General features: G+C 46.0%; 1 protein-coding gene across 4 annotated transcripts in view; it reads left to right on the top strand.

Annotated features, from left to right (window-relative positions):
* Sema5a (semaphorin 5A) overlaps positions 1-25,764 on the top strand; it is a 567,085-nt gene that overhangs the window by 401,836 nt on the left and 139,485 nt on the right. For all 4 annotated transcript variants that reach the window (XM_045139346.1, XM_045139343.1, XM_045139344.1 and 1 more), the window contains 3 exons: positions 5,260-5,358; positions 7,834-8,047; positions 20,317-20,602. In XM_045139346.1, coding sequence (XP_044995281.1) covers positions 5,260-5,358; positions 7,834-8,047; positions 20,317-20,602 — 599 coding nt within the window. The remainder of the gene's footprint in view (positions 1-5,259; positions 5,359-7,833; positions 8,048-20,316; positions 20,603-25,764) is intronic.

Raw genomic sequence — 25,764 nt, 5'->3', positions numbered from 1 at the left:
ACTCAACCACTGTTGTTATAACCACCAGGCACCCTGTGGTATAAGGACCATAATGCTTCTGACCCTGAGGTAGATGGAGACCCATGCAATGGGCGAGTCCACCATAATCTAGAATGTTCTGTTTGGGGAGAGTGAGAAAAGATGGAATACAGTAAGTCAGAAGCAATAAATACATAAGATAATGGCCTGGCAACGTGTTTTCTCATCTAAGGCCGAGACCATGTCCTTGAGACTAAGTGGGTCTTGGTCATTCCCACTCAGAAGGGACCATCTGTGAGGTGGTGACCACGCGTCCTAGTTGTCCCATTCAGACAGGGATTTTCTGGAAGGCCGAGGCCAGTTGACCTGCCTGTGGCTCAGTGACACGCATGCGTCCTCATCGAAATGTAGACAGATGACTCTCATTGTCAGCTGGCGGCCTCAGATAGGCGCACTGTGACTTCTTGGAGAGTTGGAATCCATTACATCGGCTTCAATAGAGTAGAAGGGGGGGGGAAAAAAAACCTTAAATAAAATGGGGAAGTCCTAGACATGTAAATATACTGATTCGTATGAAAAAAAAAAAAAAAAAGAATTCCTCATAGAAACCTCTGCATTCACTTTGTTCCCATTGCAAAATGGGGATTCCAGACAGTATCTTGAGCAGGCTTTGATAACTATGAGAAGATGGAGTTTGTAGCTAGGATTTGCCAATAGATGGTCTGATGGGGAAACTGAGTCTTAGAATTATCATCAGGAGACCAATTATTAGACACTCTGGCACTCTATGCCATTTTCATCCATCCTTTTTTTTTTATATATATATATACCAGGCCAGACATGGTGGCACACACCTTTTTATTTATTTATTATTTATTTTTTGATGCAAGTCCAACAGACTGGCCTTTATTTTACTTATTTATTTATTTGAGAACGACAGACAAAGAGAGAAAGAGGCACAGAGAGAGGGAGAGAGAGAGAGAACGGGCACGCCAGGGCCTCCAGCCACTGCAAACGAACTCTAGACGCGTGCGCCCCCTTGTGCATCTGGTTAACGTGGGACCTGGGGAATCGAGCCTCGAACCAAGGTCCTTAGGCTTCACAGGCAAGCGCTTAACTACTAAGCCATCTCTCCAGCCCTCATTCATTCTTAATTTTACTCTGATTTTGGAGTTTACTTTGATCTGTAAAGCTGAGCACTTTTACTTCCTTCTTTTCTGAATTTGCCTTCTCTTTTGCATAAATTTGTCCTGATTTGTCTTCAGAAGAATAAGTTATTATTTTTAAGAAGACTATATTTTATTCACATCCATTTCTTTTTCTTTTTCTTTTTTTGGTTTTTTGAGGTAGGGTCTCACTCTAGCCCAGGCTGACCTGGAATTCACTATGGAGTCTCAGAGTGGCCTCGAACTCACAGCAATCCTCCTACCTCTGCCTCCCAAGTGCTGGGATTAAAGGTGTGTGCCACTACGCCCGGCCCACTTCTTTTTTTATTTTTATTTATTTATTTATTGACAGAGAAAGTGGGGGAGAGAGAAAGAGAGATAGATAGAGAAAATGGGCATGCCAGGGCCTCCAGCCACTGCAAATGAACTCCAGACGTGTGCATCTGGCTAATGTGGGTCCTGGGGAATCAAACCTGGGTCCTTTGGCTTTGTAGGCAAACGCCTTAACCGCTAAGCCATCCCTCCAACCCTGTACATCCCTGCACATCCATTTCTTTTCTTTTTAATATTTTATTTATTTGAGAAATACAGAGAGGAAGAGGCAGAGAGAATGGGTGCACCAGGGCCTCCAGCCACTGCAAATGAACTCCAGACACATGTGCCATCTTGTGCAGCTGGTTTATGTGGGTCCTGGGGAATCGAACCTGCATCCTTTAGTTTTGCAGGCAGGTGCCTTGACTACTAAGCCATCTCTGTGGCCTTCCGATTCTTTGAGCATGAGAGAAGGCAGTCCATTGATTAAAGATGAGGGAACATGCATGGGAATCCACATAGGAAGTCCATGAGCCAGAGGCACACAGATACAATCCCCTATGCAGGCCTCTCTCAGAGGACCTGTGCACTGGTCTCACTGGTGACAACTTAGCCTATTTCACCCAGTTCACCAGCTGAGCTCAGCCAGATCATATTCTATGGCCTTATTCAATTCTGTTTCTCTGACTTCTGTAAAAGTTGCGTCTGTCCCTCGCCATGTTAGAACAATCCTGCGCTGGCCCCCCTTTCCAACACTCAGCTTGGGGACGGTGCTGGGCTGGAGGCTGAGGAAACTGTCACACACTCCTGATTAGCAGAACTTGCTCCTTAGTCACTGCTCTAAAGGAAGTCATTTCCCACCCCTCACCCTGCCCAGGTTCCTCTGATTTAAAATACCTCTTGAGCTCTCCCTGTCTCTCTCACACGCCCTTCTCCGTCCTGATTCATCACACAGCCCAACTGACATTCTGCTTCTCCATCAGGCTTGCGGCAGTACCTCGGGAATGTGGCAATGTCCAGTTTGCTTTGGCCTTTGATCTTTGGGGACATTGACCTGAGCACTCTATTTACTGTCCCAATTGTTTCCCTTCTGTAAGTAGAATTTTGTATGCTTCCTTCTCACTGTGCCTGTAGGACCCAACCATGAGACCAGGCTTTTTGCAAGTAGATGAGTTTCTTGGAAAAGATTCTGCTGCTCTCAAGACCTTCAGGTGATCTTTTGCTTTAAAATAAAGCCGGGTGTAGTGGCGCATCCCTTTAATCCCAGCACTCGGGAGGCAGAGGTGGGAGGATTGCCATGAGTTTGAGGCCACCCTGAGACTACGTAGTAAATTCCAGGTCAGCCTGGGCCAGAATGAGACCCTACCTCAAAAAAGAAAAGGACAGTTCTTTTGCATCTTCTAGTGTTCTTGAAAGGATTCAAAACACAACAGCTGCAACAACCCAGCACTTGGGAGGCAGAGGTAGGAGGATCGCCATGAGTTCAAGGCCACCCTGAGACTCCATAGTGAATTCCAGGTCAGCCTGGACCAGAGTGAGACCCTACCTCAAAAAACCAAAAGAAAGGTCTTGCTTTCCCAGGTGTGCGACTTTCCTCAGTACCCAAGTGGACAGTAACTACGGTCTATTATCTATACTTACCTCCTGATTCTTTCTGTTTTATTATTTTTCTTTCTCAGTTATCGGCCAATCATAGTACGTTGCTATCATGGTCAGTAGTGGGGCAAGGGAACTCAATGGCCATTGAGATCTCATCTCTGCTTTATCAAACACATTCACCTGCATGAGGACTTCGTGTCGTCAGAGCCAGACTACGCAGCGAGCTGGGTTGTGGAAATCCATGCCACCGTGGGGCAAGGGATTCCAGTCGCTGTACCATTCAATCCCCACTGTTTGAATTTGAAACACTCAGTTGCCACCCAAGGCACCATGTGGGACTCGCCGGGTCCTGCTGGTGTGCGTAAGATTCTGCTTTTGTTATTTGGGGCTCACCTTGGTCAGAGTCGAATTCTAGAACCTCTTTCTCACCTGTTTCCCTCCCTCCCCACGGCCCCTCTCAGTTTACCTTCCATGAAGATGCCCAAGAAGTCTTTCAACAACCAACTGGAGGTTGATTCAAAGCTACATGCAGCAAGATTTAAGGGACCTTCCTTCCTCTTCAGGGGAATGTGCATGCTCATACCCTGGCCTGTGTGTCCCTTGCCTGGTGCAGCAATCCACGTGTCCTGCCTCCCGTGCATGGTGAAGGCTGCGTGCTTTGGGTGGCTACCAAGCCCGGATGAATGGTCCAGCCCCCCTGGACTGGGGGGTCTCTCCCCGTCTATCTGTGCTCCCCCCTCCTCCACGAAGCCTCACTAAGCCACACCCCTCCCTTGCAAAGTCCTCACTCATCCTCACCTGGGAGAGCTTCCCACACCTCCCTTTCTCCTTTCAAGCTTATTAGCAGGTGGCGCTGTATCTATCTGCCAAAGCTACTCAGTAAGTCCCGAGGGAGGGAAGGACGTTCTATCATATGGGCTCGCTCCCTATTATCTGCTCCGACTGCATCAGTTCTCTGTCCTCCTTCATTTCCTCGTCCGTGAGCTTTTGTTCAACTAGTCCTTGCCCATGTGTCTGTCACGGCTGGAGGGACGTCCCCTCTTTTCCACACATGCAAACAAAGACTGTGCACCATTAGGTCAACCCTCAGCATGTCAGTCTATCCCAAATGATCTAGATAGCCTTCTTTATTAGTTACGGTTGTGCTTGTTAAAGAGCTCAGAGGTGGGGCTGGAGAGATGGCTTAGTGGTTAAGCGCTTGCCTGTGAAGCCTAAGGACCCCAGTTCGAGGCTTGATTCCCCAGAACCCACGTTAGCCAGATGCACAAGGGGGCGCATGCGTCTGGAGTTCGTTTGCAGTGGCTGGAGGCCCTGGCGCGCCCATTCTCTCTCTCTCTGTTTGCCTCTTTTTCTCTCTGTCTGTTGCTCTCAAATAAACAAAAATAAGCAAAAAAAATTTAAAAAGAGCTCAAAGGTTTTTATCGATATTTTGTATTGAGTTACTGCAGTTTTTACAGATATATATATATATATATATACATATATATGTACAAAATAATGAGGATCATTATGACATTTTCAAGCATACCTATATCAGCCACTTGAGTTCAAGCCCATAATGAACAGCGTGTTCCAATGTGTGGACAATTCCCCATGTCACCATCTCAGTGGAGAAGCAGTGCAGGACTTAGTGACAGATCTGATAAGTTTTCCAAGGCAGCCAGTGGCTTCATGAGGAGCATCTGATGTCCTTTCCTTCCTTCTTTCTTTCTTTCTTTCTTTCTTTCTTTCTTTCTTTCTTTCTTTCTTTCTTTCTTTCTTTCTTCCTTCCTTCCTTCCTTCCTTCCTTCCTTCCTTCCTTCCTTCCTTCCTTCCTTTTTCCTTCCTTCCTTCCTTTCTTTCCTCCCCTTCCTCCCTCCCTCCCTCCCTCCTTTCTTTCTTTCTTTCAAGATGTACTCCAGAGAAGTTAAACTTTACAGTACAGTTGAGCGCCTGAAATTATAATTATCAAAACAAGGTGCATACTTGGAAAATGTGCTTGAACGCACACTGCCCTTCCCAAACGTTCTCTACTGCAAAGGCATGCCCGTGCAAACTTCAGAAGAACAGCCTTGTTGCTGTTTTGGGGTTGGTTTGAGAGGGTTTGTGAATTGATGCTTTCCTTGCCAGATGCAATGTGCTTATGCTTCCCACTTCTCCTGCCTGCAGGCCTTATGAGTGTAACCTGTTTTGACTTTTCTTTTTCTCTCCCTCTCTCTTTCAGGAAGAATGTCAGAACTACATCCGGGTGCTTTTGGTAGGTGGTGACCGATTGTTCACCTGTGGGACCAATGCCTTCACACCCGTCTGCACCAACCGCTCGGTATGACTCCACGTTGATCCTCAGCACCCTCTGCACCAAACTTGTAGGAAAAGCACAGTGTGACATGCCAGAGAGTAGCTCTTTTATTTCAAAATGCCTCTTGTAAAATTGAATGGATGGTTAGTCTTGTTTATTTCTAATCAATGAAGACTGCCAGTTATATAGAGAACCAGAAGGGTAGGTTAGAAACAAATATAAACTTTCTTGTAAAGAAAATACAATCTACTGGCTGGATAAGAAGCATGCTGAAGGGCTGGAGAGCTGGCTTAGCGGTTAAGCGCTTGCCTGTGAAGCCTAAGGACCCCGGTTCGAGGCTCAGTTCCCCAGGTCCCACGTTAGCCAGATGCACAAGGGGGCGCACGCGTCTAGAGTTCGTTTGCAGAGGCTGGAGGCCCTGGCGCGCCCATTCTCTCTCTCTCCCTCTATCTGTCTTTCTCTCTGTGTCTGTCGCTCTCAAATAAATAAATTAATTAATTAAAAAAAAAAAAAGAAGCATGCTGAAGAGAAAACAAGCAGACATGTCCATGGGCAAAGTACAGTTCACACTGTCTCAGTACAAGAGGGCATTTTCTTCACACCCGCCCCAGTGCAGAAACATGTCAGGACCATTAGATCTGCTATCTGCCGGATCCAGGATATTAACTCAGTCTTCCTGGGGGAACATAACCAGGAAACCCCATTATGTTAACTTATTGGTAATAGCTTCTCTCAGAACCGTATTATATCATCTAGTTTTAATGGGCTAATTTTGAACTAATGTTCAGTTATTAGAAATAAAAGTGGGAAGAAAGGATAGTCAGAGAGTTTTCTTGGTTCTACCCTGTTGCAGTCCAGTTCACATTGCTGGTGGAAATTACCCAACCAAGAGAAGCTTCTGGGAAAAAGAGATTTATTTTGGCTTACAGGCTTGAGGGGGAAGCTCCACAATGGCAGGGGAAAACGATGGCATGAGCAGAGGGTGGACGTCACCCCCTGGCCAACATCAGGTGGCCCATGGCAACAGGAGAGTGTGCCAAACACTGGCAAGGGGACACTGGCTATAACACCCATAAACCCGCCCCCAACAACACACTGCCTCCAGGAGGCGTTAATTCCTAAATCTCCATCAGCTGGGAACCTAGCATTCAGAACACCTAAGTTTATGGGGGACACCTGAATCAAACCACCACACCCCCCCTTGACATCACATTAGCACAAACATCAGTTTACAACATCTACCCCATGAGGTCGTTACCCTCTGGGGCTAGTGTTATAAGCAGGAACGGTAGCCAGTACCCCAAGCTAACATTGCCAACACCAGAGGAAGCAGTGGGGGAGTTCTGCCTGCCCTGTCTGGATCTGTGCCCTGTTCATTTACTCAGTTAAGAGTCACAAACTAAATGGAGCCTTTTCTAATTCCTTGGCACCCCCCCCCAAAATAAATCAATGTTTCATCGAGAACCAGCATTTGGGATGCTATATTCATGCAAACTAATAAGACCATGTATAAAAGAATACATACGATGGGGTGAGGCTGGAGAGGTGGCTTCGTAGTTAAGGCACTTGCCTGCAAAACCTAAGGACCCAGGTTCGATTCCCCAGTATCCATGTTAGCCAGATGCACAAGTTGGCACATGCACCTGGAGTTTGTTTGCAGCAGCTAGAGGCCCTGGCACACCTGTTCTCTCTAGTATCTATCTATTTGCCCTTCTTTTTCTCTCAAGTAAATAAATAGGATAAGGATTTGTCTGTCTCAAGACTGAAAGAAGGAAATGGAAAGCATAAGAATATGGTATGAATATATATATATATATATATATATATATATATATATATATATATATACGGTTTTTAGAAAGAGTTACAGTGTGTTTAGAAATACTTATAACCTTTTGATTCTGTTATGTTGGTACAATGTGCATAATTATTTTTCTAAACTTTTTATTTATTTATTTGAGAGTGACAGAGAGAGAGAAAGAGGCAGATAGAGAGAGAGAGAATGGGCACACCAGGGCCTCCAGCCACTGCAAACAAACTCCAGATGCGTGCACCCCCTTGTGCATCTGGCTAAAGTGGGTCCTGGGAAATCGAGCCTCGAACCGGGGTCCTTAGGCTTCACAGGCAAGCGCTTAACCGCTAAGCCATCTCTCCAGCCCTGCATAATTCTTTATTGTGAGTTGTATGTCTACAACTATGAAAGTTGGGTTCTTCATTGAAGGAGAAAACAGGCAACGCTCCCGTAATAAATCCAGACCATATACGTGACAGTGTATGTAGCTTGAGGCTCAAGAAAATAAGACATGCGCTGGCAGTGATGGGGTCTCTCTTCAGGACCATAGCAGGTGGTCTTCCTAGTTGCAGCCTGAAAGCCCTCCCCGCCCCCCGCCGAGTGTGCAAAGCACACACTTCCCTTGCTCTAGCGGAAGGCAGGCTCTCTTAGCTGCATGCAAGTAATTTCTCTCCAGCATAACTGGCTTCGCTCATCTTCCCCCACAGCTCAGCAACCTGACTGAGGTCCATGATCAGATCAGCGGCATGGCCCGCTGTCCCTACAGTCCCCAGCACAATTCCACGGCTCTGCTCACGGCCAGCGGCGAGCTCTACGCTGCCACGGCCATGGACTTCCCAGGGCGCGATCCCGCCATTTACCGGAGCCTGGGCGCTTTGCCGCCGCTCCGCACCGCGCAGTACAACTCCAAATGGCTCAACGGTAAGTCCGGGAGTCAGGCCCGGCTCCCACTCATCTTCCAGAGAGATCACGGCGTGATCTGGTTAGTACAGAGGGTTGCTCTCCCCGTACAGCAGGCCATGACACAAATGTCCATTGTTAAGCCATTTCTTTGTTGTCATTATCTGAAAATCAGGAAATTCAACTTGAATCGTAGAGATGTGAAGGCTCATGTGGATTAGTTCTTTCTTATTGTTTTTTTCTTACTGTTTACACACACACTGTCTCTCTCTCTCTACATATATATATATATATATATATATATACACACATATATATATATAATGATTTTTTATTTTATTTATTTATTTATTAGAGACAGAGAGGGAGAGAGAGAAAAGAGAGAGAGAGAATGGGCGCACCAGGGCCTCTAGCCACTGCAAACGAACTCCAGACGTATGCGCCACTGTGTGCATCTGGCTTACATGGGACCTGGAGAGTTGAACCTGGGTTCTTAGGCTTCACAGGCAAATGCCTTAACCGCTAAGCCATCTCTCCAGCCCTACCTTATATATTTCGAAACAAAAATCAGTGCCATTTCACAAAGCTTTCAGACAATGCATTTGCCTCAAGTAACTCCAGATATTTGGGTAATAGTTTTTAAAGGGCTGAGGAGTTGTATCCATGCGTAAATGCACTTGCTCTGCATTCTTGTAGATTGTATTTCAAATCCCCAGAGCCCATGTAAAGCCACATACAAGTTGTACATGTGTCTGTAATGCTCATACTAATGTACCTGTAGCAATGAGAGGCAGAATCAAGAGAACCTGGACTGTGGAAGCTCATGAATCAGCTAGTCTGACCTTTCTCTTCCCCTTAGAAAGCAAAAAGTTGAAAAAGATCCTGTTATCCCTTGACCTCCATATATACAACATGGCATGCCCATGCACACTCATACATCCTACATGCACACAGAGAGACGTACCCACACAGAGATAATAACAATTTAACAATAAGCAATAATAATAATAATAACAATAATAATAAAGTTGTCAATGGATAGCCCTAGCAACTTAAGACTTCAGAGTTTAAATCAGAGTGTTAAGGGTTAGTAAGGACCCAAGTCTTGTCACTTCCGTTTCTGCCACTCACAGCCTAGCAGGCTGATTGACAGGCCAGTGGTGGTCAGTTGTTGGGTACAAAATCACCGTCAAAGTGCCAGGTCTTATTTCCAGATGAGGCACGCGGCATCTCCCGCTGAAATGCCCGGGCTTGTTGCCAGATGTGGCGCAGCGCATCTTTTGGACGTCTTATGTCAGTTTTCCTTTTAAGAAACTGAAACTTTCCAGAATGTGAACTTCAAGTCTAGACCAGAAATTGATGATGTGTTCATCACGCAAGCAGAAAGTGGTGTCGGCCAGAGAAACCGAGGCCGTGTGTCCCATCCTGCGTGGCAGCTGAAATCCAGCGCTTTGTGTATGTTGAGCGTGACAGACACATGTCCGCGTGGGTCATGTCTATATACTTCCTCACTGGAACACTTATCTGCTAGTTTTCATAAACATGTCATCTTGAGGTCATGATAATACTTACTGCTTGGATATTTCAGCACCTACAAAGACTCACTGGCCTTTTGCCCAGTAAAAATGATTCCTATAGATAAGAATTCCTCATCCTTATTAACTGGAGTTGTTTCTAGATAATTGCTTATTGCGTAGACAATTGTTTATGATGGTTTGTGGCATCCGTGACCTATATCTACAAGGACCTACAGACAAATCCTCCATAAAGGATGCGCAAGATTATTTCCTTCAACTCTCAGATATGCCCCGGAGAGAAATACTACCTTTGAAAATAACTAGCCTTGATTTTTTTCTTACGTTTATCTGACATCTATTGCATATCTGTCTATTGTATGTCACCTATCTTAAGTATTTTGTCAGACTGTACAGGCAATCTAAGCCTCTAACGTTTTGCTTGTAGGCCAATGCATGTGTGTGCCTCATTAGGTTCCTTTGGTAGGCTGACTGACCCTACTGCTTCTAAAGGGCAACCTGAATTCTCTTCCCAAACTGAGAGAGCAAGTGGATTCCCACCATTGACAGCCTTTCTGCTGAACTGATTTCTTTTTCTTTTTCTTTCTTTCCTTCCTTCCTTCCTTCCTTCCTTCCTTCCTTCCTTCCTTCCTTCTTTCTTTCTTTCTTTCTTTCTTTCTTTCTTTCTTTCTTTTTTTTTTTTAAATAGGGTCTCACTGTAACTCAGGCTGACCTAGACTTCACTATGGAGTCTCAGTGTGGCCTCGAACTCATGGTGATCCTCCTACCTCTGCCTCCCCAGTGCTGGGATTAAAGGTGTGCTCCACCATGCCCGGCTGAACTGATTTCTTTTTTTTTTTTTTTTTTTCTCGAGCTAGGGTCTCACTGTAGCTCAGGCTGACCTGGAATTCACTATGTAGTCTCAGAGTGGTCTTGAACTTATGGTGATCCTCCTACCTCTGCCTCCCAAGTGCTGGGATTAAAAGCGTGCGCCCCCACGCCCGGCTGAACTGATTTCTAATGAACCCACTGCTCCCAACATAAACACTCACCTTTTTTTTTTGTCCTTGATCTCTCATTCCCATGCCCTAAGATGATTCTTCCTATTTATTCTTGATTTTAATTTGCCCAAGCAGCAGCCAGTTAAAAATCTAAAGACAGCTCTGCCTTAGGTAGCTTTGTAATTGGAATTTCCACAAAGAAAGTAAAACATTATTAGAAAACAATCCATTTCCTCAAAGTGAATGCTTAAGAGTATCCTGGGACCCCAATAGGCTTGGGGCAGAGATTGGGGAGCACACATCTCTCATCCCAAGACTCAGAAAGAGGGCTGAGGCAGATGCAACAGCATGTTTGTGTCTAGCAAGGGCCTCTTAATGAGACTTTATCTATGAAAGGAATATTCTAGAAGAAGAAGAAGAAAAAAAAAAACCAAGTCAAGCTCTAACATTACTTGGAAATGCTAGACCTTCCCTTGTCACAGGGCTCAGTGCCCACCTATTGGTAAGAGTCTGTGAGCCTTCTGGATTGAGTCATTTCATTCGAGAGTCAGGTAATACCACATATTCAGAAGAATGAATCCAGAGCTGAGCAAGGCCAGGGTGGACGTGACACTGTAATTTTCTATACAAAGAAATTCATGCTGTAGAGTGAGCTGTCACTATGTTATCTAGTAACTGCAGAAATTTAAAATAATATGAAGGTTAAATAAAGCGAACCTACCCGTCATTTTACCTTACGTGACACTGAATGTACATCTTAGGAGATTGATCCCCTGCACACCCCTCCCCTGACATCCAGTTTGAAGACTTACCCATAGAGCCCGGCCTGTGGTCTCTGGTTATTCACCCGGTGAGGGGATTCTTGATCCTCTGTCCTCCCCTCTTGTTTTTAATTTTTGTTTGTTTTTATTTATTTATTTGAGAGCGACAGACAGAGAGAAGGAGGGAGGGAAAGAGAGAATGGGCTCACCAGGGCCTCCAGCCTCTGCAAACGAACTCCAGATGCGTGCGCCCCCTTGTGCATCTGGCTAACGTGGGTCCTGGGGAACCGAGCCTCGAACCGGGGTCCTTAGGCTTCACAGGCAAGCGCTTAACCGCTAAGCCATCTCTCCAGCCCCCCTCTTGTTTTTAAACAAAATACTTTAATGGAAAGCCGGGCTCTTTCCTACTGAGCTAACATCCCCAGCGTTCCTCCTGTCTGTTTCGATGGGACACTTTGTTCTTCTCCTGAAATCTGTCGTTGCGTTTCGAGTTCTGGTTTCCCTCGTTTCTTTTGCAAGGTTGCAACACGACTCTGGGCTCTAGCGACCATGTGTCCCCTTGTTGCTCCTGCATCGTGGGACATTCCCCGTCACCACTTGGCATCCCACCTGATAACTTAGCAGCGGGTGCTGTCTTTAACCCCTCTTCCCGCAGTCTCCTTCGCTCCACTCCCGTTCTCCCTTCCCCGACTCCAGAAAAACCCAGCCCACGGGGGACCTTCCCTCAGCTTCCACAGTTTACCTTCTGAGGGAAGAGTGCCATGGCGCAGGGTGGCCTTCCTCAGGCAGGGACCTCAGCTCCTTCCCTTTGCCACCTCCGCTACCGTAGTTCTCTCTGACACCTCCACTCGCTCACCAAGAAGGGGCCCCACCAGACACACATTCTGGTGGCACTTTGGGCTGGGGTATCCCAGCCTCCAGAACATGGAGAGACAAATTTCTGTTTGTTTGTTTTATATACATGTATATATATATTATATATATGCTTTTATATATGTAATATAATATATATGATATATATATTATATATATATTATATATATGCTTTTATATATGTAATATAATATATATGATATATATATATTATATATATATATAAAAGCACCTGGTATTGTTGCTATAGTAACCTGCACAGAATGAGAGGGAAAAAAAAACATGATGGTGGCTTACTTCTTAGTTTCCGATACTGGTTTATGAATTCCTTGAAGATACCTTTTGGTCCTGGATCTTTCATTCCTATAGCTTAAACTTGTTCTTCTTATTTATTCTTGAATTTTACTTGCCCGAGCAGTACCTAGTTAAAAATCTAAAGCCGGGCGTGGTGGCGCACGCCTTTAATTCCAGCACTCGGGAGGCTGATGTAGGAGGATCGCCGTGAGTTCGAGGCCACCCTGAGACTCCATAGTGAATTCCAGGTCAGCCTGGGCTAGAGTGAGACTCCACCTTGGAAAAACAAAAACAAAAACAAAAAAAATCATTCAGTTGAAGGGATGAAAATCCTTCCTGCATGAGTCAAGGAGTACTTGTGCTTGCTTACTCTGGAGAGAAATCAGCGTTTGCCCCTTTGGGCTGTGGGCTGTGGACTTCGAACAGCCCCAGCTCAGACAGGCAGCGAGGAGGCGTGTGTTTCACCCTGTCCTGGGGACACTGAGAGCCCGTGTGCCCAAGAGGACACGGTGAAGTGTTCCAAACGTGTCAATCCCCCACCCCACCCCGAGCTTTCCAGACTGTCATCGTTTGCTTGGCTGATAACTCACAGACCAGAGCGGAGGGAAGAAAACAGGCAAAATAAGGACAAGTGGGGATTGCAATAAAGTATGTTTGCACAGAAAACCCCAAGTAATTGTCAAAGAAAAGAAGCAGCTCTGTAAAACCAGAACAAAAAAAAAATCCACATTTCATGGTCATCAGTGCAGGTTGGTAGTCCATCAAATAAGCGCCCGGGGCAGCGCTTACAACAGGCCTCTCTGTGAACAGATCCAGGCATGGGACCCCTAAAGTTCCAACCGGCGAGGATGCCACGGCAGAGCCCCAAGACGAGTCAAGCAAATTTGTGTGACATCACAGCGCAGCGGACTTCCCTTTTCTAACGTCCATTGCCCACTCGTGTCTGTGAGAAGACACAGAGCTGGAGGACGTCTGGGTTCTATGGGATGGACATACTTTGGCATTTCTTTTTTTTTTTAATTTAATTTTATTTATTTATTTATTTGAGAGCTACAGACAGAGAGAGAGAGAGAGAGAATGGGCGCGCCAGGGCCTCCAGCCACTGCAAACGAACTCCAGACGCGTGCGCCCCCTTGTGCATCTGGCTAACGTGGGTCCTGGGGAATCGAGCCTCGAACCGGGGTCCTTAGGCTTCACAGGCAAGCGCTTAACCGCTAAGCCACCTCTCCAGTCCCACTTTGGCATTTCTGTCGCAAACCAGATATTATTATCTACATAAGGTCAGGAGGTATTCTAAGTAAACGTTCTATCTGTGTGTCGTCTGCCATTTGGTGCACATGCTGGTGGCTTGTTACTGCAGTTACCACACCAGACGCAAGAAGAGCCCCAAGTGGCCACTTGTAAACTACACAGGACAGAGTGTTTCCTCAACCAGTGAAGCATTGACACAGTGATACAGTGAACTGGAATTATCCAGCCGAAGTAAAGCACATGTGTGCAGTAATGCAACCCAGCCCTTGGCAGGCGCAAATTTGGCATGGTACGTGAAGAAATCCCATCTTACGCTGCTCCTTGCAAAGCACGTGGTGCTTACCAGGTATCTGAAGTCTGGGAAGCCACAGTCTCTCTCGCTCTCTCTCTCTTTTTTTTTTTTTTTTTTTACTTTACTTATTTATTTGAGAGCGACAAACACAGAGAGAAAGACAGATAGAGGGAGAGAGAGAGAATGGGCGCGCCAGGGCTTCCAGCCTCTGCAAACGAACTCCAGACGCGTGCGCCCCCTTGTGCATCTGGCTAACGTGGGACCTGGGGAACCGAGCCTCGAACCGGGGTCCTTAGGCTTCACAGGCAAGCGCTTAACCGCTAAGCCATCTCTCCAGCCCTCTCTCTCGCTCTCTTGAATGGCCGGGACTTGCCAAATAAGTCACTCAGAGCCTGTCGATGTCTGCTGGCACATTTCAGAAGCGAATAGATGGTTTGTTCGAGTCTAGCCATAAGCAGTTTGTCAGTTCGCAGGGAAACCTACCTCCGAATCCACACAAAGGAGAGAGAGAGCTCATTCCAGAAAGTAATAGGTGGGCATTTACTGGCACTGACAGAAATAATCAGATACGTTGTCGCTGCTACCTGCTGAGCGTCTTGCATTCCCGCCCAGTGAGGCAATTATAAGTAAAGTCTGGTCTGTGTTTTAATGATTGACGAGCAAGTGATAGGCGCCTGGCACGCACTGCCTTGGAGTCTCCCGGGATATCTGAAGTCAGAGAAAACAGAAAATAACGCTGCCGAGTATGTTGACAAATTTGTAACTGCCAGTAGGTGGAAGTGTTGGGCCATCCTTTCGTGCCCCTGGGCACTGCAGGCACGGGACGCACTCAGCCACCACGTAGATGCACACACAAGTTGTATGCGCCTGCCCATCACGTTAACTTTCAGTCAAAATACCAGGGGAAGAACGGACGTTAGGACCCCAGTGACTACTGTGGCACGTTGAATTTAATTTCGTCTTTGTTCAACTTTGTAACTTTCCTAATTAAACGAGGGAACCCTAATGAACACCTAAATTAAATGAATAGTTACTTTGGAAGCTCGCAGTGCATTCTGCTGTAGCTGTGGCAAACGGAATACTATACACAGTTAAAAGGCTCTGAAAAGTGCAAATGGGCACGGGAAGCCTACAAATTATATGACAAGACCTTTGCCTCACTGTTTGTCATAGGTGTATGTTGCTTTTGTCCCCCATGAATGTATTTTCTTTTCTTGCGAAATAGCTTGCTAGCTTAAAAAAAAAAAATAAGCATAGCTACATTTGTAATTCGCAAACTGATCAACTTGGTGGATGTGTGTTTGATCATCCATTATTATTATGCAAGGTTCTATTAAATACAAATTCGGGCTGGGGGGATGGCTCAGCAGTGAAGGCATTTGCCTACAAAGTCAAAGGACCCAGGTTCAATTCCCCAGAACCCACATTAGCCAGATGCACAAGGGGGCACATGTGTCTGGAGTTCATTTGCGGTGGCTGGAGGCCCTGACGCACCTCTTGCCCTTTTGGTCAAAAACATTAATAAGCTGGGTGTGGTGGCGCACACCTTTAATCTCAGTACTCGGGAGGCAGAGGTAGGAGGATCGCCGTGAGTTTGAGGCCACCCTGAGACTCCATAGTGAATTCCAGGTCAGCCTGGGCTAGAGTGAGACCCTACCTCAAAAGACCAAAAGTAAAAAAAATAAAAACTAAATAAAATATTTCTTTTAAAAAAAAGGTCCCCAAGAGCCAGGCGTGGTGGCGCACGCCTTTAATCCCAGCACTCGCAGAGGTAGGAGGATCGCCGTGAGTTCAAGGCCACCCCGAGACTACAGAGTCAATTCCAGGTCAGCCTGGACCAGAGTGAGACCCTTCCTCAACAACCCCCCCCCAAAAGGTCTCAAATATACTGGAATGAAATTTTAATTAAAAAAATTAAATTAAATGCCAATTCACCGGAGGAACAGCAGTAGTCACCATGTGTTGTGATCTCACTAAGGACCAGTAACTCTAACCCTTCATCTTTGCCAAGTGAGCCTTCAGTGGTCCAAGTCGCCACCCAGGGTGGCAGCTCATGTTAGATGCCAGTTCAGCCCAGAGCAGACATGAGTTCTAGCCGGCATCTTGCAAGCATATTGCATGGTGGCCTTGTGATTACAAAGGATCTTGTTTTTTTTTCATAGATTTTGTTTATAAGTAAGATTTCTGTAGAATTGATAAACTGCAGTTCTTTCATGTCTTTGATGTTTTCCCCCATAAATCACACGAGCATTTCTGTATCAAGAAACGATGAATGATGTGGAGGTCCCAGGTTGAACCGCACGGGTCCTCGTGCCCACTTGTCTGGTGTGACAGGCACGGGACCAGAAAGAGTAGAGAATGGCAGACTGCCTTCAGATTGGTTTAACCTGGTCAAAGTCATCTCAAAATAATCAGTGCGTCTCTTCCTGTCCCTCGTCTGTTTATATTGCAAGTCTCTTCTCAGTCCTGAATCAGCAAACGTGGAAAGACGGAAAGTCAAAATTCCCTACTCTTGTTATTTATCTGACATATTTTGCAGGATACTCTATCATCTATAGCTCAATATGTTTTACAAATGAGAGTAAAAACAATGGGCTGGAGGGATGGCTTAGCGGTTAAGGCGTTTGCCTGCAAAGCCAAAGGACCCGGGTTCAGTTCCCCAGGATCCAAGTTAGCCAGATGCACAAGGGGGCGCACGCGTCTGGAATTTGTTTGCAGTGGCTGGAGGTCCTGGCACGCCCATTCTCTCTCCCTCTTTCACTCTCTCTCACCTCTTCTTTCTCTGTCAAATAAATAAATAAATAATTTTTTTAAAAAAGAGTAATAACACTGTCTCCATTGATATATTTACACATATTTCTCACATACACCATGCTTGCTTCTGTGCTGAATTGGGCTAGCAGCATACCTTCTATCCGTTTATAGCACCGTTAATCTCTCTCTCTCTCTCTTCCTCTCTCTCTCTCTCTCGTGGACTCATTTCCATTGTAGACAATAAGGCAATGCCTGATGTATGTCTTGTTGGGGTCTTTCTGGAAGGGCAGGTCCCGCTTTGCACTGAGTAGCGTTTTAGCGAGAGACAGGACTTAAATAATTGGGGGGAAATGGTATGCATCTTTGGACCCTGTCTCTTCCTCCTGCTTTGTACCTGTAAACGACAGACACTTAACTGCCTGCTAAGCAGTTATTCCTGGATTTTTACTGTCTTTGGGAAAAGAATAGATGCTGGATACATTTCAAGAGACCTGTTTTCCAAGAAATGGAACTCCCCCCCCCCCCAGGTGATAGTAGGTCATCCAGTCAGAAGCCCCCACGATCACCGCCCCCCCATCTCTATAGGGCAGCAGGGTGGTGTTTCCCAGATGTAGCTTAGATCACTGGCCTCCACGACCAGTGAATTCGAGACCAGCACATGCTACACCCTGAACCTTGTAAGTTCTCTTGTCTTCCAACGAGAAATGAAAATGCTTGCAACATGGCCTCAGGATCTGAGAAGCTGTGGGAGGTTCTCTGCAGAAGCAGCTAAGGAGCGATTTTCTGCACCTCAGTCATTTCCTTCTCTGGGAAATGTCCGTGGGAGACGGTACATGATGGATGCAAACAGACCCAGTGTCCCTCGTTAGGCCTGCTGAGGCAAAAGGGTGGGGGGTGTGACTGAAACCACCAGATCTGGAACTCTCAGACCTGGGAATGCCACACTAGCCGCCCACACCCTTTGAGATTACCCTGTCTCTTACGCCTATTGCTATAGGCATACAAAAATTGCTACAGGATTACAGAGGTGTGGACCACTGCCCCCGGGTGCATGTGGGGTCTGTTGATCCAAACTTTGGACTTCAGGCTTGCAACAGCAAGTGCAGAGAGCAATCTTCCCATCCTCAAACAAGATTCTTGTTTATTAACTGGAAAAGACGAAAGTTCTGCTGAAATATTTTAGAGATGAAAAGGGATTGAGGACTGGAGAGATGGCTTAGCAGTTAAGCGCTTGCTTGTGAAGCCTAAGGACCCCGGTTCGAGGCTCGATTCCCCAGGTCCCATGTTAGCCAGATGCACAAGGGGGCGCACGCGTCTGGAGTTCGTTAGCAGTGGCTGGAGGCCCTGGCGCGCCCATTCTCTTCCTCTCTCTCTCTCTCTCTCTCCCTCTTTCTTTCTCTGTCTGTTGCTTTCAAATAAATAAATAAAAATAAAAGGAGATTGAAAATTGATTTCGGTCTCACTGGACACACTGGGCAGGATTTCATAAACAACCCCGTGTCAGTAAGTCTGTGTGTTGAGTCCCTGTGCTTGATTCTGTGATGGTTTGAATGTAAAACGTCCCCATGGCATCACGTGTTTCGGATACGTAGTCCCCAGCTGGTGGCAAGTTGGGAAAAGTTCTGGAGCCTTTGGGAGGTGGGGCCTTGCTAGGAGATGTGTGGCCCACTGGGGATTCAGAGCTGGTTCACTGGGACTTTACTTCCTGGTGCTGTGACAAGACGTGATGCTAGGTTGTCCGTTCTGCCATGGTCCCCTCACCGTGATGAAACTTCCCTACGAAACCAGGGGACCCTTGGCTCCCACACGCTACTTTTGGTCAAAGCATTTTTGCCCCAGCAACAAGAAGATAATTGATACAGGGCGCCCGGCCAACTTGCTTCTGTATGTCTGACTAACTGTATTGACACAATGCAGTCCAGTATGGTAGATGGTGAAGCCAATCGTGTTATCCTAGCAAACCAGTTCCACAGTCATCCTAATTTCATCACAAGATTCGGATATTTGTTACGATGGTTGGGATGCTTTTGGAAGTAGAACATGGAATAAAAACTAAAGCTTGGGCTGGAGAGATGGCTTAGCGGTTAGGCGCTTGCCTGTGAAGCCTAAGGACCCCGGTTCGAGGCTCGGTTCCCCAGGACCCACGTTAGCCAGATGCACAAGGGGGCGCACGCGTCTGGAGTTCGTTTGCAGAGGCTGGAAGCCCTGGCGCGCCCATTCTCTCTCTCTCTCCCTCTATCTGTCTTTCTCTCTGTGTCTGTCGCTCTCAAATAAATAAACAAATAAAAAAAAAATTAAAGCTTAGTCAGTGTGGTTTTACAAATAGGTATTAAGGCACAGACGTGTAAAGGGGTATCACCTTTGCTATCAGTGGGCTTAAACCTGAAGTTTGGAAAATGAAACTTTAAATATAATATATAAAACTCCCACCATTTCCTATGTTTAGAATGAGCTTAGTGGTTAAGTAAAGCCTTTGCCATAATTTTCACAGTTCTTTTTTTTTTTTTGGTTTTTTGAGGTACGGGTCTCACTGTAGCCCAGGCTGACCTGGAATTCACTATGGAGTCTCAGGGTGGCCTCGAACTCACGGCAATCCTCTACCTCTGCCTCCCAAGTGCTGGGATTAAAGGTGTGCGCCACCGCACTCGGCTAAGTTTCACATTTCTAAATTCCCATATTTTGTCTAATTATGAGACTCAAAAGCTTCCAGGCTCCATTTCAACATATATTTTCCTCTCCATGAATTCCTCAAGCGATCTAGAAATAGGCAAATAAACTTGATTTTCAGTTATAGGTCATCACAATCACGAGTCACATGCTTTCAGGAATGCTGATACAAATCACTAACCCCACAGTATGAGCATTTAAAACAAATATTAAGTTTCCACTAACAAACCATTTTAAAATCTTTCTAAAATCATATAAATTATGTTAAAATCATATCATTTATATAAGTTAATTGTTACAGGAAACACAATTGCAGACTCCAACACTGAATCACATTTCATCTTACTAACCTCATTTTCTCCTTTATTTTTTTTTAATGGAGTATGAAAGAGTTTTCCAATAAGGAAATCTGGATTGCTTTAATTTATTCTGCCCACTTTTTTTTTAAAGTTACAAGTGGAGTATGAAAGCTCATGCTTTTTTTTCATTTTTATTATTACAAGATATGGACATATTTTGTATGTAAACATCACATATTGGTACTGTCCTTTTCTGTACCTTTTCTGAAGAGGCCTTCCTCATTGGGGATGCAGGTTAACCCCATGGGGATTGTGAGTCATGCATTATGGAATTCTGCCCACTTTTGATGGTGTTAATGTCATGCTAGCTTGAGCGTCGACACGGTTCAAGGTGCTTAGGTGTGAATCTTACTGGCTATTTTCCATTACTCACACCTCATGCATGAGCCACTCAGTTTTCCCTTAAAACTAGAACGGTGTTATCCAGACAAAACCATGATTCTTTTGAACAAGTACTGAACAGGCGAGCCAAATGGTACATGGATGTTGAGATTTTTTTTTTTCCCCTTTCCTATTGCTTCCAGAACCAAACTTCGTGTCTTCCTATGACATCGGGAATTTCACGTACTTCTTCTTCCGGGAAAACGCTGTGGAACATGATTGTGGGAAGACGGTGTTCTCCAGAGCTGCCCGGGTCTGCAAGAATGACATCGGGGGGCGCTTCCTTTTGGAGGATACCTGGACCACCTTCATGAAAGCTCGCCTCAACTGCTCCCGTCCCGGGGAGGTGCCCTTCTATTACAATGAACTCCAGAACACCTTCTTCCTGTCTGAGCTGGACCTCATCTATGGGATATTCACCACCAACGTGTATGTAGCTGGGATTCATCACCCTTCCCCCCTTTCTCTCTCACTTGTTCTCATTGAGCCTTTGTTATTTGACCTCTTTGAGGGTTTAATGTTGATTTAAGGAAATGTTTCTTATTTCCCTGGGCTGACAGCCAAGAAGTCATACACACACGCATGCACGCACACACGCACACACATAAGTCTTTTCAGTATGAATTAAATTTAGGTGAAGATACGTGCTCTGTGGAATAGGCGTTAGGAAAATAAAACCAATCCAAGAAGTTTTCGTTGATCTTTAGGTAATAGTCGCATCAAATCAGTGTATCGCAAATTGCTCCTTCAGGATTTTTGAGTGCGCTCTTGACAATTTCTCAACAATGACTGCTTATAAATTGTACTTTTTTTTTTTTTTCCCCTGTACACAAGTCATGCGCTTATGAAGTCAGGAAGGTCTCCTCTTCGTGATAACGTCATTGCTGCCTTAACTTCTGCTTTTGCATGAAATGTTCGTTGTTCTTTTCCCATGGCTGTGATGTAAGCCAGTATATTCTAGAAGCAGCTCACTTGGCAACTTCTGGAGTTACGCTTCTCATTGCTGGGCTAAAGCACTGGATCAAAACCGGCTGATGGGAGGGAAGCTGTTTATTTTGGCTTGCAGTGTCTTGGGGAAGCTTCCTGATGTCAGGGAAAGCATGGCATGAGGAGAGGCTGGACGTCGCCTCTGCCGTAGCAGTGGGACAACAGCAGGAGCACAGGTGACCAACATTGGCAAGCTGGGGCCAATAAACGTCGAGGTCCACCCCAGCAACACACCGCCGCCCGAGTCACCATCATGGGATCCAGGCAGTGAAAACCCATGAGTTTATGGGGGACACCCAATTCCAACCAACGCAGGCGCATACCTTTCCTTTCAAAAGATTTTTGGAACTAGTGCATCATGTCCGTTTCCTTTCGTGAAGATGCTTCCAGCATCAGAGCAGACTGCATTTGGGGTTGAGGAAAGCATCCTGTCTCAGCCTGGGGCAATCTCGCCTTACCCTGCTTGCGTTTTCCTTCCCGAGCTGCTGTGCTGTGATAACACAGGACAGGAGAGCCTGGGAGGGGACGCATCCCCATGAGCACCAGCAATGCTTGTATAAGGCTGTGCACACTTCGGGCTCTGCCTTAGGTCTTTGAGGTCGGAGATGTGACGGCTTAAGACAGATGGCAGTCCATTGGGTCCAAGGCAAAGGATTTGAAGGTGGGTAGAGAGTGCCTCTATGTGAGGTTGGCGGGCCACCAGCTGTGGTTTGTCTGGGATTTTCTCTCCCCCCCACCCCCATTCTTAGTACTGCTACCTGCCTTGCATCTAGAAAAACCTTAATCTGGACAACCTGAGTGTAGACTGGGCTGCATTGTTCACTCAGGCCCCTTGTGCATTTTGACGTGGCCTTGAAGCTCCGACACGCCTAGCCTGCACTGACTCTTACTGCTTTTGCTCTTTCCCTCCAGCTCTGTCTCCTCCTCAGAGCGTTCATGCTCCTCAGGGAAACCTACCGCCCCCAGTGTTCTTTCTTTTTTTATTTTATTTTTTATTTTTTTAAAATTATTTATTTATTTATTTGAGAGCAACAGACTCAGAGAGAAAGACAGATAGAGGGAGAGAGAGAGAATGGGCGCGCCAGGGCTTCCAGCCTCTGCAAACGAACTCCAGACGCATGCGCCCCCTTGTGCATCTGGCTAACGTGGGACCTGGGGAATCGAGCCTCGAACCGGGGTCCGTAGGCTTCACAGGCAAGCGCTTAACCACTAAGCCATCTCTCCAGCCCCCCAGTGTTCTTTCTTATGTGATGTTAGGAAACGGTCATACTGGATGGCCTCACAGTCAGCCCTCGTCCACCGTGGCCATCCCTGTTTGTGTCAATCTTCTTTGTACCTCAGAGGTCATTTTACACCTTGAAAAATTTTCATATATATACATATATATGCATATATATATATACATACATATACATATATATAATTTATGGTTTATGATCTTGATTTGCCTTCCAAAACCTTGCTGCTCCAGTGACATCAGTTGTGCCCACAGTGGGAGCAAGTCACGCTTAGTTGCCCATTCCCCTGGCTCTGAGCCAAAATAATCGCAGCATCCAGTCTCAGAAGCGCCTGGAAATACCATATCTGTGCCCTTCCAAGACAGGCCTGTGGTTCACGTGCCGGCAATGTTTGTTCAGCCGGAAGATGCCCCACTATGTCAGAAGTCATCCACACTCAACTTATACGGGACTCTCCACTGCATATTCTCGTTAGCAGTTGAAGCAGTCAGGTTTGCATTGCTGGTAGAAATCACCTAACCAAGAGCAGCTTTTGGGGGGGACAAAAGGGTTTATTTTGGTTTACATACTCAAGGAGAAGCTCCACGTTGTCAGGAGAAAACGATGGCATGAGCAGAGGGTGGACATCACCCCCTGGCCAACATCAGGTGGACAATAGCAACAGGAGGGTGTGCCAAACACTGGCAAGGGGACACTGGCTATAACACCCATAAGCTCGCCCCCAACAACACACTTCCTCCAGGAGGCGCTAATTCCCAAATCTCCATCAGCTGGGAACCTAGCATTCAGAACACCTGAGTTTATGGGGAACACCTGAATCAAACCACCACATTAGTTTTCCTCGCTTGATCCTGGGAACCTGCCTCTGACAGGTCTCTTTCATTTCACAGTATGTCCACAGCCACTCCTCCTTTCTGCAGCTTTTGCTGATGTCACCTTCTCAGCAGATGGCTGCATTCTTCATTAGATGGTTGGAGAGGGAGAGAGAGAGAGAGAGAGAGAGACAGAGGTAGCCATTGGTTGCCTACCTCCAAGTTTGTCATTCACTGGTGTCTTTCAGAGAAAGTGAAACGGAGCAGGGAACAGGGTGGGTGCCTCCCCAGTGACGCACACCTCAACAGGGGTCAGGAATGATGGGGGAGAAGGGACCCCCACACACTAGGGAAGGAAGCTCTTGACTCTCCCAGGGGTGTCCCTGGTCTAACACTAGAGCCCGCACCAGCCCCATTCAGAGTCAGATCCTTCTGACAGGAGGAACCTAAGGTTCTTCTTAACTAGGAAAGCCACATGGAAACTTGGTCCAAAGAACTGAACCTGAGGGGGCTGGAGAGATGGCTTAGAGGTTAAGGCATTTGCCTGCAAAGCCAAAGGAACTGGGTTCCATTCCCCAGCACCCACGTAAGCCAGATGTAGATGGTGTTTGTTTGCAGTGTCTGGAGGCCTTGGTGTGCCCATTCTCTCTCTCTCTCTCTCTCTCTCTCTCAACTAAGTGTTAAAATAGGTACCTGTGGAACCCATGAAAATTCTGCCTTACCTACTATGGGCTGTGACATGGGCAGATTAACTTCTCTGTACATCAGGAAAGCCAGGCTCTTGTTAGATCTGTAGAGTCTGTGAGACATCAGGCACTTACAAAGCACTTACCAGAAGGCTCAGAGTGTCTTCTCCTCCTCCTCCTTCTCCTCATTATTCTTCATTAGTATTGACTCTTCTCTGCCCAACTAGGTCTGGCTTGAGGCTGTCTCCTGGTTGGATCCATCCCATGTGTCAGGATGTTCTTATTACCAAAGTCCGGTCATACATTCAAAGGCTATTTCTTCTGCCTTAAACTTACGCTTTGGTTTTCTCATGTAGTTTTTTTTTTTTTTTTAATCCCCAAGGGTAATGGAAAGAGGAATAAAAATAGCAATATGCATAAATTCATATGAAGCGTCCACCCTTGCACTCACTAAAAGGCTTCCGGCCTCCACGTGGGACCCTGTGTCCACATTGGGCTCCCAGCAGAACTGGATGTCACCTTGAGATGTTGTTTGAAACCATCTGGTTCTCACAGAACTTTCACAAAGAGTGAATCTTTCTGTCTTTGGAGTCCCCCTGGGGGAGGCGCTGCTCCCACACACTGACAAGCATTCTTTAGTTTTCAGCACCTGGGTGGGTCCCTTGCCTTAGAAAGATGACACGTGTTGGAGTTAGGAAAGTCTGTAAGGTGCTGTCCCCTCCCTAATTCTCTGTGTGCCATGTGAACAAGCACAAAATAGGGACAAGAGTCTGGAGTTTCAGTGATTTTTCTCTACAATACAGGACAAACACCTGCTTTAAGTAGATAATATCGGCTCAGAACATTAATACAGAAAATCAATGCCTGTCCCTTTTTATTTTTATTTATTCTTTTATTTTTGGTTTCTATTTTCCCTCTGGGAACTAAAGCTGAGCTTCAAATATAAATTTAGCCAAAAGCTGAACTTAAAATATAAAGTTAGCCAAAAGCTGAACTTAAAATACGAATTCAGCCAAAAGCTGGACTTAAAATATAAAGTTAGCCAAAAGCTGAACTTCAAATATGAATTTAGCCAAAAGCTAAGCTTAAAATATAAATTTAGCCAAAAAAAAAAGCATTTTTTCATTTTCATCTTAATTGAAGGGCACCAACCTTCCCAAGCCTCATGCGACGTCTCCTGTAGAGGGTGAATTCTCAGTGATAACTGCAGAATTCTGCATATCACTCCTGTGCCAGTTTGGGCCCTTTGGATTTACAATCCTTTCTAACTTAAAAAAAAAAAAAATGAAAGATAGGGCATGCATTCTTTGCAAAATCCTATGAGTTGATTATTCTTTTTGTTCGTTTGTTTGTTTTGTTTTGTTTTTCGAGGTAGGGTCTCACTCTAGCCCAGGCTGACCTGGAATTCACTCTCAGGCTGGCCTCCAACTCACAGTGACCCTCCTACCTCTGTCCCCCCAGTGCTGGGATTAAAGGCGTGCGCCACCATGCCCGGCTGATTATTCTTTAGAACAACAGATGGAAACAACGTGCCAGTGAAAGCAACCCAGTGAGCTGGTGAGGAAGGAGGCTGGCACAACTGAGCTGTGGCTCCATGGAAGCCTGGAAGACAAAGTGCTTGTTTTTTGCATGATAGAAAAAAGAGAAACCCGAGCCGGGCATGGTGGCGCACGCCTTTAGTCCCAGCACTCGGGAGGCAGAGGTAGGAGGATCGCCATGAGTTCGAGGCCACCCTGAGACTCCATGTTGAGTTCCAGGTTAGCCTGGGCTAGAAAGAGACCCTACTTTGAAAAACAAAACCAAAATAATGATAACAATAATAATAAGTGAAACACAGAGCTCTACCATTGTTGGCCCTGCCCTGGCTA

This window comes from Jaculus jaculus, chromosome 21, assembly GCF_020740685.1.
Source record: "Jaculus jaculus isolate mJacJac1 chromosome 21, mJacJac1.mat.Y.cur, whole genome shotgun sequence".
Lineage (NCBI taxonomy): Eukaryota > Metazoa > Chordata > Mammalia > Rodentia > Dipodidae > Jaculus > Jaculus jaculus.
This window is presented reverse-complemented; position numbering and strand designations above follow the sequence as displayed.